The sequence below is a fragment of the Bidens hawaiensis genome, unplaced genomic scaffold (assembly GCF_021521415.1).
Source record: "Bidens hawaiensis isolate Kalapana, Puna unplaced genomic scaffold, B.hawaiensis_p1.1 tig00048263_1, whole genome shotgun sequence".
Lineage (NCBI taxonomy): Eukaryota > Viridiplantae > Streptophyta > Magnoliopsida > Asterales > Asteraceae > Bidens > Bidens hawaiensis.
Window position 1 is genome coordinate 16,131 of NW_027506070.1, and position 17,101 is coordinate 33,231.

At 33.8% G+C, this 17,101-nt stretch overlaps 1 protein-coding gene across 1 annotated transcript in view; it reads right to left on the reverse strand.

Moving 5' to 3' along the window:
- Window positions 1-223: 223 nt before the first annotated feature.
- LOC143616588 (ATPase GET3D, chloroplastic-like) overlaps window positions 224-17,101 on the reverse strand; it is a 37,204-nt gene continuing 20,326 nt past the window's right edge. The window contains exons 2-4 of the mRNA XM_077089386.1: window positions 2,423-2,594; window positions 1,443-1,856; window positions 224-370 (exon numbers count right to left, since the gene is read on the reverse strand). Of these exons, the coding sequence (XP_076945501.1) occupies window positions 239-370; window positions 1,443-1,856; window positions 2,423-2,594 (718 nt within the window). The 3' untranslated portion in view covers window positions 224-238. The remainder of the gene's footprint in view (window positions 371-1,442; window positions 1,857-2,422; window positions 2,595-17,101) is intronic.

Below are 17,101 nucleotides of genomic sequence, written 5' to 3' on the forward strand. Positions count from 1 at the left end.
AGCATGTTGAAGATAGTGTGAAATTGGTGGTGGGTCCCACCATGCACCACCCTAATTAGGATATTATTATTTTAGTATTTATTAAAAAAAAACAAAAATCCATCACACCACACCACCACCCCTACTAAAATCCATCACATGTGATGGATTTGGGGTTGGTGATGTGGCACACCACCATTGGATGTGGTGTGTGAGGAAAATGGAACCACCCCCTCCCCCTAACAACAACAATAGTTAACTACCGCATTGTTATTATAAGCTTTCGGTCTATAAATTTAGCACCCCCAACCTTCCCTTGAATCTGAGATGGTAAAAACACAACCCGTCTTTGATCCCCGGCTTCAATCAATAACTCTGATCCTCCCCTATACTGCAACGATTCAATAAAAGTCAAACAAACAAATTTTGACTTAAAATCAACACAATAATCTGATATTAGGCCGGTAAACGAACTGAATGTTAAGTGAATTGTTTATGAGCCGTTCAGCAGGAAGTTCATTTATTTAATAATCGCAAAAACATGAACAAATGCCTCGCTTATAGTTTGTACATTTATGTTCGTGATCGTTCGTTTACATTTGTTATGTAATCACCTAATTTTTTAGGTCCGTTATAACAGGGCCAGCTCCGAGAAAGCAAAAAAAAATTTGGGCCGAAGGCGAAAATTTTTTTGGGCCTTAAGTAAAAGAAGTATTTTGTTGGGTTTAAACAATTTAAATTTTATATATGGGTTTACTTTATTATAATTTGGGTTGTGTAAAAACTTTTGTATAAAAAAAGGATTAAACATGTGTCAAATGGGACTTGAACCCATAACCTTTTGGTTAGGAGTAATATCCTTTACCACTAAACCAAACTATTGATTATGTAATTAGGTTTAAACATTAAATATACATATTGTATTTCATAAAAATACAATATAATTATAAAAAAAAATTCCGGGCCTAGCGGGTGTCGGGCCTATGGCCGTCGACCACCTTGCCTCACCCCAAGGCCGGCCCTGCGTTATAATTTAGTCAAGTTTATGACATTAAAATATCACCCATTACAGTTTAGTGAAGTTTTATTACATTTTTTAGGCCTAATGCATTGATGGTCTGCCGAGTTATATTCAGTTATGTCCGTTCTTCTATATTCAATTATGTTTGTGAACCGTTTATTTTTACTATTAACGAACGAATATAAACAAACACGGACATGTTCATTTTTAACGAACGAACACGAACATATTAACCATCATTCATTTAATTGTTCGTGTTTGATCATTTGTTAGGCTAAAATTAAATGAACAAACACGAGCATGCTTATGTTGATCATCGTATTGTTCATAAAGTTAGGTTTTTATTACGGATTTACATTTTCGAACGACAACCATGATTTGATAGTCAAAGAGTCAAACAAACAAAGTTTGACTTTCAAAATTACACAAGTTTTATATTTACTTGATACAACTTGATTTCCGACTTGTCAAAACCAGGCATGAGAAGTGTCACGGTTTTGTTAACGGGATCAAACGTCACGGACTGCGTATGCTCGTTTAAACCGGTTCTTAAAAGAAGCTCTTGTGCATCCTTAGAATTTTCATTGTGCATTATATCTCTCCAATTCAAAGGGGGTGTAAATGAAATAGGGGTAAAAGATGCAAAAGGCAAGGGCGAAAATTTAGTTTTGGTAGTTTCGACATGTTGGTGTTCATAACTTGAATGTGATATGCCGAATGCACCGGAAACGAGTGCACCGGCTTGAACAGCACAACCCCAGTAACGTAATGCTGCATTTAATGACATTGGGTCGTTTATATTCATCATGAGATAGCACCCGAATAGATCGGGATTTGTAATGAAAGATGACCCATTCTGCATCACAAATAAATAAAGATTACTTTTTTTTTATTTAGAGACCGGTATGTGACCCCAAGAAAAAAAAAATAAAACTTTACGACAGTTACATATATATCCTTAGAAACTTTTTAAATATCATATATATCAAGATCAATTTTTTAATATGTCATATCTATCCTCACATAAATTGTCAGATATCATGTAGTAAACCAAATTCTAAATATTATATATATATATATATATCCATTTTTAATATATTTCATGAAAACAATATATGAGACGACCATTTTACCCTTAGTTTACTTAAAGCTTTAAAATTTGATTTTTATTTTTTTTAACTCAATCTTTTATACTGGTATTTTTTCCTCGTTTTTATACTTTTATAAATATGTTAAAATTTAGAATTTGTTTTAAGATATATACTAGATTTTAAAACTTTCGTTTATATATATGATACTTAAAAAATGGTTTTGATATATATGATATCTGATAAGTTTTGTAGGGCATGAAATTATCCCTAGTTGCTACATCTAACAGGGCTATTTTGGGGAATGTCTAATCAAAAAATGAAAATGTGATACCTCTAATGTATGCTCTAATTTGTCCCAAATTTCCTCACTAAGCTGTCCATTATAACCAGAACCATAAGTCCCTGCATTTAACGACTCATCCGCAAGTCTCAATAGTGATGGGCCGGCCAACCGTCCAAAATCCGTCTTTTCAACCAATAACCACATGTATTTCAAATACAATCTGATAACAGAAATATGATTATATATCATCATTATATGTAGGGATGTAAACGAGCCAAGCCGCTCGTGAGCTACTAGAGATCAGCTCGCTAAAAGCTCAAATCGAGTCAGGCTCATAGGTGCTCGAGCCTAAGAATAAGCTTGTTCAGTAAATGAGCCCAAGCCAGAGATTTTACTTATCGAGCTCGAGCTGGCACACGAGCCTAAAGAAGGCTATTATTTATATAACTTTTATACATGTAATTATATATTAAATATATATATATGTTTTAATATTTATATAAAAAAATATTATGTATAAAACTGTGATAAAAATAAGTAAACAATAAATATACTATGTTATGTATAAAAACTATAACTAAAATTAATATATATAGATTAATTAACAAATAAAAAACGAGCCGAACTGGAGCTAGATCACGAGCCAAACTGAAGCTGGTTCACGAGCCTAAATGAGACTATTATTTATAAAATTTTGATTTATATTAAATATATATATATATATATGTATGTATATATATATATAAAATAAATATTAAGATGTATTAAATTATGACAAAAACATATACATATTGTTATATATAAAAATATTAACTAATATAAGTATAAAAATTAACTAATAAAAAACCGAGTGGAGCCTAAACTAGACTTTATATAAACAATATTTATTTAATATATTAAATATATCCTTGAATAATAATTTTTTATGATGTATTAAGTTATGATAAAATATAAAGGACAAACGATGTTGGATTTGGAAACGTAAAAAATAAAACAGATCAAATTGAAATATAAAGGAAAAACAATGAAATTCAGTACAAACATAAAGGACAATATTTGTAATTCTGTCTATTATGTTATAAACTAAAATAAATATAAAAAACAATTAATAAAGAACAAACGAGCCGAGCCTGAGATGACCTCAAGCTTGAAAAACTACTCACGAGCCTGAGCTTTAAAAATAGAGCTCGAAAAGAATCCGAACTCGATTTCTAGTAAGTTAAACGAGCCAAGCTCGAGCGAGTCAAGCTCGGGCTCGTCTAGGCTCGTTTGTACTCCTGATTTATTGAGTGTGTCGCAAATCTGCGATAAGAAGTACACCACGGTATTTACTGATAAAGAGTGTCTTATCTTGAAACCGGGATACGTGATTCCCGAGGACATGGTTGTCATGCGATCACCACGATTAAATGATATTTATGTCTTAAATATGAGTTCTAAAGTATCAACGTCTATCGAAGCATGTTTTGTCTCCAAAGCAACCGAGAAGGACTCTATTCTATGGCATCGTAGAATAGGTCACATTCATGTTCAAAAGATGAATTATTTAATGGCTAATGACTTAGTTGAGGGTGTCTCGTTGAAGAACTTTAAGTTATCTGATCATTGCATTGCATGTAAAAAGGGCAAGCAGAAGAAAAAATCTCGTCCTTCTAAGTTATTGAATTCCATTGATACTCCTCTTGAACGACTTCATATGGATCTCTTTGGTCCAGTGAATCGTGCGAGTATCTCTGGGGATTGGTATTGTCTTGTTGTCACTGATGATTATTCAAGATACTCATGGGTGTTATTTATGAGTTCGAAAGATCAAACAACCGTTTTGGTACAAAACCTTATCACTAAGATCGAATCAATATACAAACACAAGGTGAGGAGAATTCGAAGTGATAATGGTACTGAATTCAAGAACACTGTATTGGATTTCTTTTGCATTCACAAAGGAATTCATCGAGAATACAGTGCACCCTATGTACCACAACAAAACGGTGTTGCTGAACGAAAGAATAGAACCTTGATTGAAGCTGCAAGAACTATGCTTGCTGATTCTAAGCTTCCCGTCCAATTCTGAAATGAGGTGGTGAATACAGCTTGCTATACGCTTAATCTGGTTTTAACTGTTAAACGACTCAAGAAGACAAGTTACGAGCTTTTAAACAATCGAAAGCAGTATTTGGAACCTTTTGGGTGTCCTTGTACAATGCTGAAGAAGGATGCGGGTAAATTAGAAGAAAAAGCTATCGAAGGGTATTTCTTGGGATATGCGCTCCAAAGAAACGAGTATTTAATTTCACTTCTAGTTGTGTTGAGGAATGGTATCATGTGGACTGTCAAAAGTAAACCACCCCTCCTCAAGGGAAAGGTCCCGACTGGATGTTTGACTATGATGGCTTATTTAATTCATTTACTCCATCAACTGAGAACATAGATGAAGACTTGGTTCGAACATACTTTGAAGATCTTTTGGCCATTCCAAGATTTTCAAGTTCTAATGATGTTGAAGCTACAACTCCTGCTCCAACTGAAGATTTATGTGATGATAATCAGGTTGATAATGTATCTACTTCTTCATCAGATGACAATCAAGTTGGTGATCCGGTTATTGAACTTGACAATGATAATGTTTCATCTCCTGAACTTGGTGAACATTACACTAATTTATTTGATAATGTTGTTGTTCCTGAGAATCCCACTCTTCGGATTCATAATTATCATCCACAGGAAAACATCATTGGAGAACTTGATGTGGGAGTTCAAACACGTCATCAAGTTGCTTCATCAAGTGAGTATAACGTATTGTGTGCTTATACAGATTTACATTCCTCTAGAATTGTAAATGTTGCTAAATTCACTTGCTTTCTATCCCAAGTTGAGCCAACGACGCCACGTATGGCTCTTCAAGATCCTTCTTGGGTAGAAGCTATAACAATTTGCACGTTTAGGTGTTTGGGATTTAATCGACAAACCTACTAGAGTCAAGAAAGCTATTCGACTAAGTGGGTATTTAAGTGTAAGAAAGACGATCGAGGTGTGATCGTATGAAACAAGGCACGATTAGTGGTGCAAGGTTTTCATCAGCAAGAGGGTATTGATTACACTGAATTATATGCTCCAGTTGCATGATTAGGGTCGATTCGAATCTTTCTGGCATATGCTGCGTATATGAATATCAAGGTCTATCAAATGGATGTTGAAAGTGCTTTCTCAATGGTGAACTACACGAGGAAGTGTTTGTTTTACAGCCTCATGGTTTTGAAGATCCTAATTATCCGGACCGAGTTTACCGGTTAAACAAGGCCCTATATGGTCTACATCAAGCCCCGAGAGCTTGGCATGGCACGCTCGCCGACCATCTGACTGATAACGGCTTCAAGAGAGGGACTGTCGACTGCACCTTATTTCATAAGACTGTTGGTGATGATCTTCTCCTAGTTCAGATTTATGTCGACGATATTATCTTTGGGTCTACAAACGACACTTATGTAAGGAGTTCGAGAAGTCCATGTAAACGAAGTTCGAGATGAGCTTGACGGGAGAGATGAATTTCTTTTTCGGGTTGCAAGTTCACGAGTCTGCAAAAGGAACCTTCACTCATCAGACCAAGTATGTGAACGATGTCTTGAGCCGATTCAAGATATCTGCCGGAAAAATCCCTTCAACTCATCTCCCCGTGGGTCACAATTTATCACCGGATGAATTGGAGCATACCATTGATCCTACCCTTTATCGTGCCATGATCGGTTCTTTAATGTATCTAACGGCTTCTCTCCCCGACATTATGTTTGCTGTTTGTCTTTGTGCTAGGTTTCAAGCAAGTCCCCGAGTGGCTCACCTAGCTGCGGTTAAGCGAATTCTTCAGTATCTAAGGGGAAATCCAGACATTGGGTTGTGGTACCCCAATGACGATAACTTTGAGCTTAATGTCTTTTTAGACTCGGACTATGGAGGTTGCAAGATCAACTTCAAATTAACCACGGCAAGGTGTCAATTTTTAGGAAACCGGCTTGTTTCTTGGCAGTGTAAGAAGCAGACAACGGTCTCCACTTCAACCACCGAAGCTGAGTATGTTGCAGTCTCGAGTTGCTGTTCCCAGGTTTTGTGGATACAACATCTTCGCGACTACGGTTTGAAGTTTCTTACTACTCCTATTTTGATTGATAACTCTGCTGCAATATCTATCACAAAGAATCCCGTACAACATTCTAAAACAAAACATATTGAAATTCGATATCATTTTATACGGGATTGTTTTGAGAAGAAATTAATTGACCTTGAGAAAGTACATACTGACTTTCAGAAAGTCGATCTATTTACCAAAGCCTTTGATAAAATGCGTTTTCAATTTTTGCTTGGTTTAAATGGATTGAAGACTCTCGCTGATATCCTGAAACGAGGATGACTATCTTTCTTTTCTGTCATTTTATTATTATTATTTTTTTAATTTGGTTTTAGGTTTTAGGGGGTGAAATATTAGAAAATACAAAAATATTGTGCTTTTAGTTTGTATAGATAAAACCCAAAAACATTAAAATTTTTAAAAAACATTTGAAAATTTTGAAAAATCAAAAATATTGTGATTTCTTTTCTTTACTGTTTTTCCTTCAAATATTTTGAAAATCCAAAAACATTTCTAAAAATTTGAAAAGTCAAAAAGATTGTGTTTTTCAGTTTGTACAGAAAAATCCGAAAATCCAAAACGATTGTAAAGTTTTTTTTTTGTTTATAAGAAAAGTGAAAAGGACAAAAAGATTGTGTTTTAATGTATTTATAGAGAAAAACCAAAAAGATTTTTGCATACATTCACTGAAAAATATGTCAATTACCCAAATTTGAAGGACATGTACTTGTATATGTTTGGTCCTGACATTTACTTGTAAATGATCGGGTTAGCCATTCACCTGATACTGGAAAGTAGTTGGGGTGTTCGTTATGCGTTTTAGATTATTTTCTCGCTGAAAATTATGTCGGTTATTTAAGTTTGTGAAGCATGCTTACATGTCTTGGTCCTATTATTCACTTGTTGAATATTTAGGTTAGCCATTTATTTATAGACTTAAGTTAACTGGGGCGATTAATTTTATCTTTATTTTGTTTTATGCTCCTCAAAATTTTGAGTTTTTGAAGCAAAAAAGGGGAAATGATAGTACATTGTCTATCTTGACCCCAAATCCAGCAAGAAATAAGCTTAAAATATTGTGTGCTTAATTGCATTGGTGCATTGATAGGTCTTAAAACAAACAAGTAGAGTAAAGTTGGTGATATAAACATAAAGAAATGCCAAATTGAAAGAGGTGCTAGTCTCTAGCAAAAGTCTCGGTGAGGATGGCAGAAATGTAATAACCTGTCATACTCAAGCCTTATACTTGTTTGATCACCCAAAAATAAAATAGAGCAAATAACAAGGTTTGAGGTTCTGGACACTGTGAGTTTTTATGCGGCTTAATCATCTGGGTATTCATATGCATGAGTATTTCACTTACTTTTAGAGCAAACCCAAAGTCATTAAACTTGATCACTGTTGTACCTCGTACAATCCAAATTACTGACTTGATCAAAATCCGCTGTTAGTCATACATTGTTCCTCCATTGCGCGTGTCTCAATACCATTAAGAAACGGACCCCAGGGGATACAATGTATGTAAGGAGACAGATGGACTCGTGCATATTCACTCATAGTAAAGGAAACTCAATGCATTGCTCATAAATCTTTATAAAATTCAAATTTTAATAAGCAATATAATGGTTTAAGTCAAGTTGGGGTGACATGGCAAAAATCAAATTAAGCTTGAACCGAGATTAGAGGCTGATAGTTTCTGATATTTTGTGCTCTAATTGAATCATTAATCATATCACAAAAACACTTGAAAGTTTGCTTTTAGATTTAAGTGGACAACAATACCAATATCCGACTAACGCCAGTCACAATATCACTGAAATATAAAGCTGTGATGGAAGGGCAATTTGGTCAATATGATTCTCTGTTCAAACTCGACAAAAATCCAAAAATATGTACTGGTTTGGAAAAATCATACAAAAACACAAAAAGATTTTCCTGTTTTTACATTTTAAGTTTTCGGATAATTTTCTGGTAAATATTTCTTTTTCTAACAAAATTTCAAAAATATCAAAAAGATTTTATTTTTAGTTTACATATTATTTAAATATTTTATTTTACCTTAATCTATGTACCGAGAGCAGCCGTTTGCTCTATCAATATTTATGATAAATTATTTACTTTTAACTTAAGTGTTTTTAACAGTAAAACACATTAAGGTATTCGATCATCGAGATATGGGCTCTTCGGTGATTTTTATTATTTAATTGGTTTTATTATTTAATTAATATTTAAATTTAATTGATTTATTTCATTTAATTATTTAAGTTAAATTTAAATAAAAGGTAGTTCGTTAATTATGAATAACGAATTAGGTCATTTTAACGAATTACATTCTAATTCGTTATCCTAATTTGCTTCTAATTCGCTTCCACACTCTGAAACGAATGACTTTAATTCGTTATCCATATATTATTAACGAATTAGACAATAATTAAAATATAATTCGTCATGATACGTGTTAAATGAATCAAACGAATCAGCTGATTCATTAATTCAGATTTCAAACGAATCATCTGATTCGTTACCTTTGGAATCGTGCAATGCTAGTTTATATAGGACGGCATACATACGAACCGTCCTACTATTCACTCTTCTTCTTCACTTTATACTGTTACTCTGGCCATTTTTCTTAGAAATTTCGACCTTCACTTAATCATTTTCTGATCATATCTTTGAGTTACTAAGGTATACCCGATCATATCTTCATGATTTTCGTCAAAAATAATGACGATCTGATGTGTTAATTATGAGGTTTTGTTATCGGGTGTTTGAGGTTTCTTTGAACTTTAACTTATAAGCTGTAATGGACCATAATTCTGTTACCATTATCATCGGAATCGGTTTCCGAGATCACTGGTGATCTTTGATTATGTTTTGATTATTGATTGATAAGTTAATTATGTATGGCTTTTATCGGGTTTTTATACTTTGGTTAAACCCTAACTTAATTACTTTATTCCATGTTTTGAACCCTCAAATCGTTACCATTTGAATCGCAATGAGTTTCCGAGATCTTTATGGTCATTTGTTCGGCTAATAATCGATGATTATGGGTACGATTTCGGATTTGCTCATTTGACTTTTGGTGTTCTTGGTTAATTTTGACCTTGACCAGAGAAATCAAAGATTAAGCCATTTCTTGGCCATTCGTTATACTTAGCGAATTGGAAATCATTCGTGTCCAATTCGTTAAGTAAAGCATACGAACTAGAATAGCGAATCATTTTATTAACGAATCAGATGTGTATTCGTTAAATTATAACGAATTAGTTGTTAAATTATAACAAACTAGTTCTTAATTCGTCATCTTTCAATAGTAATTCGCTATTTCTTCTTCGTTAATAATTTACTTGATAGCGAATTAGCTGATAAGTTCTAAACTTTGTAACGAATCAGACTAATTCTTTAACGAATGACATAAATTTATAACAATTTTTAAATTATTCAATCTATTATTCAAATATACAAAATTCATTTTATCATGTTGATGGTTACTTATTCTCGACCTTATTTATACAGTAGTATGGCTGATCAAATGGACCAAGACCCATCGATTGCTGATCAACAACAACAACAATAACAACAACAAGTACTACCGTTATTGCCATACAACAAGAAACACAATATTTGTGCCTTCTCGTTGGTACAAATTTTGCAGATGAAAATCTCTTTGGAGGATTATTAGAGTTTCTCCATCGTTCGCGCATTCACTACTCTATCACTACTAATCCTGAAGTCCTTCTCAGTATTATTCGTCAATTCTGGGTACAGCAAGTTCATTGACGTTGAAAACCATATCACTACCACAATCAACCAAACGCCTATTACTGTTGATATTAGTGTGATTCGACGAGTTCTTCGTTTTGGTGATACTGATGATCATCCATGTGAATTTGATAAAGAGCTTATCAAAGGACTGTTTCGTCGTGTATTTTATGGTGGTGACATTGGAGAATCTATGTACAACAAGAATGGGCTGTGTCCTACTTACATGTGTTAATCCATTGCTTGGGAGGACGTAAAGGCGGGTTTGATGAATGTCTGGTCATGTTGCAGTCAGCTTTTGTGGCACTCATTCTTAATAAGCAATTTAATTTTTCAGAGATGATCTTCTATCATCTTAAAGAATAGTGTTTGCAAACGGTCTAGAAGAAGAAATTCTTGATGTATCCAAGGTTTCTTCAGTTAATCATTCAAGACTTGATTCCAAATTTGGTCATCGATCAAACATTGGTACATGACATGTTGGAATTAGATCACATGACAGCTAACCCGGTGCGAATAATGAAGATCTATCGTAAGGAGAGACCTAGGACCAAACATTTGATTGGTCATATTGCAAATCCTGCTTATGTATGTCCAGACAATGATCGCTGGATCCATGATGATTCGGATTCCGAGCGTGAGGAGGGACCAGGTGGGAACGAGGTTAATGATGGTGATGATGATGCAGGTGGTAATGGTGGTAATGGTGGTAATGATGGTGATGGTGATGCTGCGATCCTTGAACAACAAGCTGTAGTTGAAGCGGCTTTAGCAGCTACAATTGCTGCTCAACACAAGAGAAAAGGAAAAGAGTTAGCTTCTGAAGGCTCTTCTAAGCGTCGAGTGTCGGCTGGGGCTGGCATCTCGTTTAGAGTTCAACCTCCAAGGTCATTCACACCTCAACGCCCGGCGGTGACGTTCACTACTAGCACCCCGGAGCTTACATTGACGACTACGCTTACGTCGAATCCACAGCTTGGTATGATTCCTCACTCAGTGTTGTCTACTATACCAAGGACAACGTCTGCTACTTCGGTGATTCCTCCTACATCAACAATGATGCCTCCACCAGGTACTTTATTTCTGAGGCTTAGTCGTTCTATGGGTCCAGTTCAGCCAGTTCCTCCTTCTTTTGCTACATCACCGCACGATCAGCAGATGAGCATGGTATTAAGTGTCCTACATTTGTATGAAAATCAAATGTCTGCAGATCGTATGAATCAAGAACGTATGATGGAGAATCAGAGGAAGTTGCTCAGCTACGTTTCCTTCTGTCAAAAGGAAACAAAGGACCTTCGTGAGATTGTTGAGTCTCAGAGGGTGAAAATTAAAGAACAAGAGGAGCTTATTTTGCAACTTACATGCAAAGATGACGCGCTAAAAAAGCTCAAGAATGATGATAAGGATCCGGATGAGTCTAGTGCTGGTGGTGAGACTAAACAAACTCAAGACCCAGCCTCTGGTGCAGGTACGAGTTTTGTTGATGATTTAGGCGAGCAGGTTATTATTTGTCATGATTATTCGAACGCCAAACCGATTGAGATGATCGAGGCCGATACAGTTATTTTTGTTGATGTAAATGGAATGGTGAGAAGTGTTGCGAATGCGGATGAGATTGTAGAGGGACAGTTTGTGGAAAGATCTCTAACACGAGAGCAAATTTCGTTATTGCTTGGATTGAATGATGATCAATTGACCGTGTTAGAAACTGAGCCCGATGTTGAGGTCGAAAACGATGAAGAGATCTTGAATGATCCAACTATTCAGATAAATACGGATTATATTTATGAAGATGAAGAGATTGAGGTTGAGGATGTGACTGCTGAGGAATACCCCGATCTGTTCCAACATACCAATATTGATCAGGGTGCTCCAATATTCATTGAAGAAACAGTCAAAGAGGCAGAAGATCATCTGGAAAATACTGCCAAGGGAAAGAATGTTGTTGATACAAGATTCGACTCAAAGATCGATCCGTCTCTTGCAGATATTCAGAGTTGGTTTGCTCATCAAGACAAGAGGGCTAGTAAGATTATTAAAGCACATCGGTACGTTGATCATGAATTGAAGGTAGAAGCCATGGCACGTGCCAAAGCAAATCAGATGACATCTTTCAAGGCTGTGTCTAAAGTACAAGGTGATATTGTTTCTTGGCTTTTTGATTCTGATCTGAAAGTGTGTATTATCAAATGGGAGAAGGGCGTCCAGTACTACGAAAGGATGTCTGATGTTCTCTCATTACCGAGATGGGACGTACGTACTCTGGCGTATCGTCCATTTATTAATCGTGGAGGGAATCACCATGCAAGCTGGTTTCACCAACATTTATTGTTTGAGGTAAACCACGGTTTTAAATTTTTTAAGCCACAGATTCCAATCCGTAAGCGTCTCGATGAGATCGACCCAAGGGCAGGTTGGAGGAAGCTGGTTCTTAAGGTAAAACCGCCGAATACTATGAAGCGGGTGCCGGTGAAGCCGATGAATCAACATATTTATTTATCCTTCAACCGCTGGTACTACGACAATCATACTGGCGAGGCCGTCATTGTTCTGGGTAAATGGTTAAAGACCGAGCTAATCAAGATCATCGATCCAATGCGGCTTGTTAACTTAACTGAGACCAACAATGACGTGCTACACAAGAATAAGATATTGATCGAGCGCAATGAAGACGATGATCTGGCTATGCATTTCTAACGCGTTGTGCGTGTATGTTATGAGAACGGGTTCATAGTTGCAGAGATTGGCGGTCCAAGCGTTTCAAGTAAAGTAAAAGACGAAGAGCTCAAGACGAGGGGGTGTATGTTAGTACACGTTTTTCGTCTCGAGTCTTTGTATATATCGTTAATTTATTTGCCGTTTTATTTATGTAATAAACAATTAAGTTATCTTTATAGTTCGTTAAGGTATAGTCTAGTTCGCTAAGGCTGTTTAGCGAACTAGCTCTAAGTTAATATCCCTCCTGATTCGTTAAGGATGTTTAACGAATCAGGGGGTGATTCGTTAAGTTATTTTATTTAAGTGTATGTAACGAAGTGGACTCTAGTTCGTTATTGAATGTTAACGAACTAGATCCATCTTCTATATATAGTGGCTTCAGTCCACAGTTAATTTAAGTTTTGAGTTTTAATTATCGAACCTCTGCACATTTCCTCTCTCAAGCTTCATATTAATATTATCACATACAAACAATTAATATATACATACATATAACGTATTAACTGACGATCAATGGCAATTACGAGCTAGATCCGAGTTAGGTTAATTAGACATATATCAGATCTGTGTTAGAGATTAGCGAGATCAAACATGGTTCGCAGTATATTCTAAAAACGACGATGAATTTGTGTGTTCGTATTTTAAAGAAATGTTCGCCTAGGTTTTAAACGAACGAAAATGAATACAAACGCTTGTTTGACTATATGTTCGTGTTTGCGTTTGGTTAAAAGTTAAATAAAAAGAGCACGGACATACCCTCGTTCATGTTGGTTCGGTTTGTCCAGGTAACAAAGAATAAAGATGTGGTTGATTAAGTTGAAGATATCTACTAAAAGCCGCATGATGTATGAAAGAAGTACAAATAAAATAAATAAGAAGAGGAAACATAATTCTTTAAATGCAGTGTAAAAGGTACTGTTTATTAATCTTCTTATCATAGTTTATTAATATAACTAAACTATTTATGTTACTGTATGTTAAAAGGCATTGGTCAATCATGTTATCCTTAAGTCGATGCCAAGAGGGATAGAAGATGTTTCGAAGGTCGTAACACGCTTTTTTTTTCATTCATGTTACGTTAGCTACTGATACTATGCTTATCTTTCGGGTGAATGTGTGCTTGAAATTTGAAAACATTATACGTAATTATGAATTATGTGTGTATATGTATGCTAGAAGACTATTATTTTGTATATAGCAAAGTGCTATTATATTGTGACAATGGAAAAAAAAAGTAATACTTATGGTAATTAACTATTTCTTTGTAGTCAACTATGGTTGACCAGTTTGCTGACAACCCAACTAGAACTTGGTTACCGTCAACTAGAACTTGGTTACCGTCTTGAGGAAGTTTCATATTATAAAGGTTATTTGAATTTCATTTAGGATTATTTGTAAGAGAATCACATTGTTACATGAATTGTTGTCGTTCACAATCTTTGTTGTGCCTCTACGCCTATATGCACGTTAATCTCTTAGTACCGTCAAACATATTGTTTTTAATTTATGAGAATCCGTATATATCTTCAGATACTGAAGTAGGTGGCAAGAAAACTAAGGACATGTGAATGCTATCAAATCTAATGCTTATGGGCCTTTTTTTGGGATATGCAGCAAAGTAATCATGGCTACCAACATATGTCTTCTTTTGTAATACCTTTAGCTACTATGGGATATGCAGCCAACCTCAATTTTCTTTTGTAACTACTTATCCAAATTTTGTAACTATCAAATAATGGTCGGTATTTTGTAATTATGGAATATTGTTCTAAATGCCTTGAAAAGGTACATCAAGGCAATCTTGTTTTACCATCCAAGTTAAAGCATGCTTGTCATCCAAACTAAAACAAACACCGCAATATGCATTAAATATAATAGGACACGATGGTTTGATAATGTTGTCTTAAGCGGTCCAAACTATATACATGAGAGAAAGTAGGAAAAACTTCAATAAAAGTTTTGTAGATGTACTTAGAGCATTCTCAGCCTATTTCATATATTTTTCCTTATAATTTAGCTAAAAACACCATTTCATAAATTTATCTATCATTTTTAAAAAATCTTCCACATTCATCCCTATTCATATCCATAAATACTTTTTTTTATTTTGTTCTCTTTTGTCTTGTTATATTGTATATGTTGATTGGAAGATAGTTGATATATAATATGGTATAGATTAAAAGTGAGACCCTAAATTTAGTCTTTTACTTGCCATATAACTCATCAATATAATAGGGAATGGATTGAAGAGGTGATTTTGATGGTTTTCTCAAAATTTAGCCTAAATTATATGGGTTTAACAACTTTAGAGAATGGATTGACGAAGCTCTTATTTCTTCCTAAAAAAAATTGTAATCATATACTATTGATGTAATTATGCTCAACAATTTGGATCGTACATTTACAAAAGATACGTGCGTGTGTTTGGGTTCCAATTTTTGGATACCAAATCCAAACCCATATTCATTGTTTATTATTACATGTAATGAATTCTTCAAAAAAAGTAAAAAACCTAATAGCAACCATGTATTAAATATACAGACATAAGAGCATACGATATGGAAGAAAGAAAGAGAGTATATAGGAGAATGAAAGAACTTTTATCACGGGTGATCACTAACATTTTATATTAAAAAGTTTTCAATTCATTTCATGCTATTTTTTTTTCGTAAGACCACAGAGCATCCCCTTGGAATCCGACTCCCCATCTATAAAGGTACCAAATTTTAACCGGAATTGAATTACATGTTTTTCATGAGAGGATTGATAAAGTAACAAAAATGAGTACCACTTTGCAAATTGTTGTCGTCGCCGCATCGCGCGGTCACCTACTAGTATATATATATATATATATATATATATATATATATATATATATATATATATATATATATATATATATATATATATATATGGAGAGGATCATGAGAGAACTTCATTTTATGGAGAGAACTAGAGAACTAAGAATAAAGTATTTTTAATTTAATTAAAATTATTTTTAAATTTTTTTTTTCTTTCATCCTTCTTATATGTTGTTATTCTTCACCACCAAAAAAAAATAAAAATAAAAAAATAAAAAAAAATAACGAGTAATGCATATATGCAATACACCGACTTTTTTTATAATACATATGTGCAATAGTGTGCATTTTGATATTCGAAATAGTGTTGAATAGCATATATATAGTTGTTTGTATTGTTTATTTGCATATGTGCATTAGTGTTGTATTACATATATGCGATAATGTGTTTTGCATACAATTATTAGTGTCGTATTTGCATATATTCAATAGTGTGTATTAGATAATGCAATTGTGTTGTATTATATGCAATAAAACACTATTGTATATATGCAATAGGCACTAGTGCACATATGCACTACAGTACTACACCGACAAGTTTTTTTTTTAGTATCAATATCATCTTATTAGAATGAGGAAAGAAAAAAAATCACAAAATAATTTTTTTTAAAATAGTTAAAAATAATTCTTTACTAGTTCTCTAGTTCTCTCTTTAAGAGGAGTTCTCTCTAGATCCCACCCCTATATATATATATATATATATATATATATATATATATATATATATGGGAGGGATAATTTGAGAACTTAATGAGTTGTAGGAACTTAATGAGTTGTAGGAACTTTAAGAACTCAATATGGACCACACATTTAATTAAATGAGTATTGAACATGTGGCTAAAAATAAATCCGATTAAAAAATTAATCAGGAGAGAGAATACAGATTTTTTATGATTATACAAGTTTAAATGTTAGTTACACATGTGTAATAAGTCGATTCGGTGTGTAAAAAATACTGTAAATTTTCCTACGTTAGTTACTCTTACGTATTACATATGTGTAAAAAAAATTCAAAACAATTTTTTGTTACGTTGAGTTCTTAAAACTCAAAGTGGTTCTCAAAAGAAATCAATCCTATATATATATATATATATATATATATATATATATATATATATATATATATATATTGTTTTAAAAAAAGATTTGGAAAAACAACTAGATAACATATCGGTTTTGTAAAAATACTGATTAATTATGATTTCTATAAAATTTATAATGTGTTTTTAAATGGATTAAGGAATTAATGTAATAACTAAATGGTTT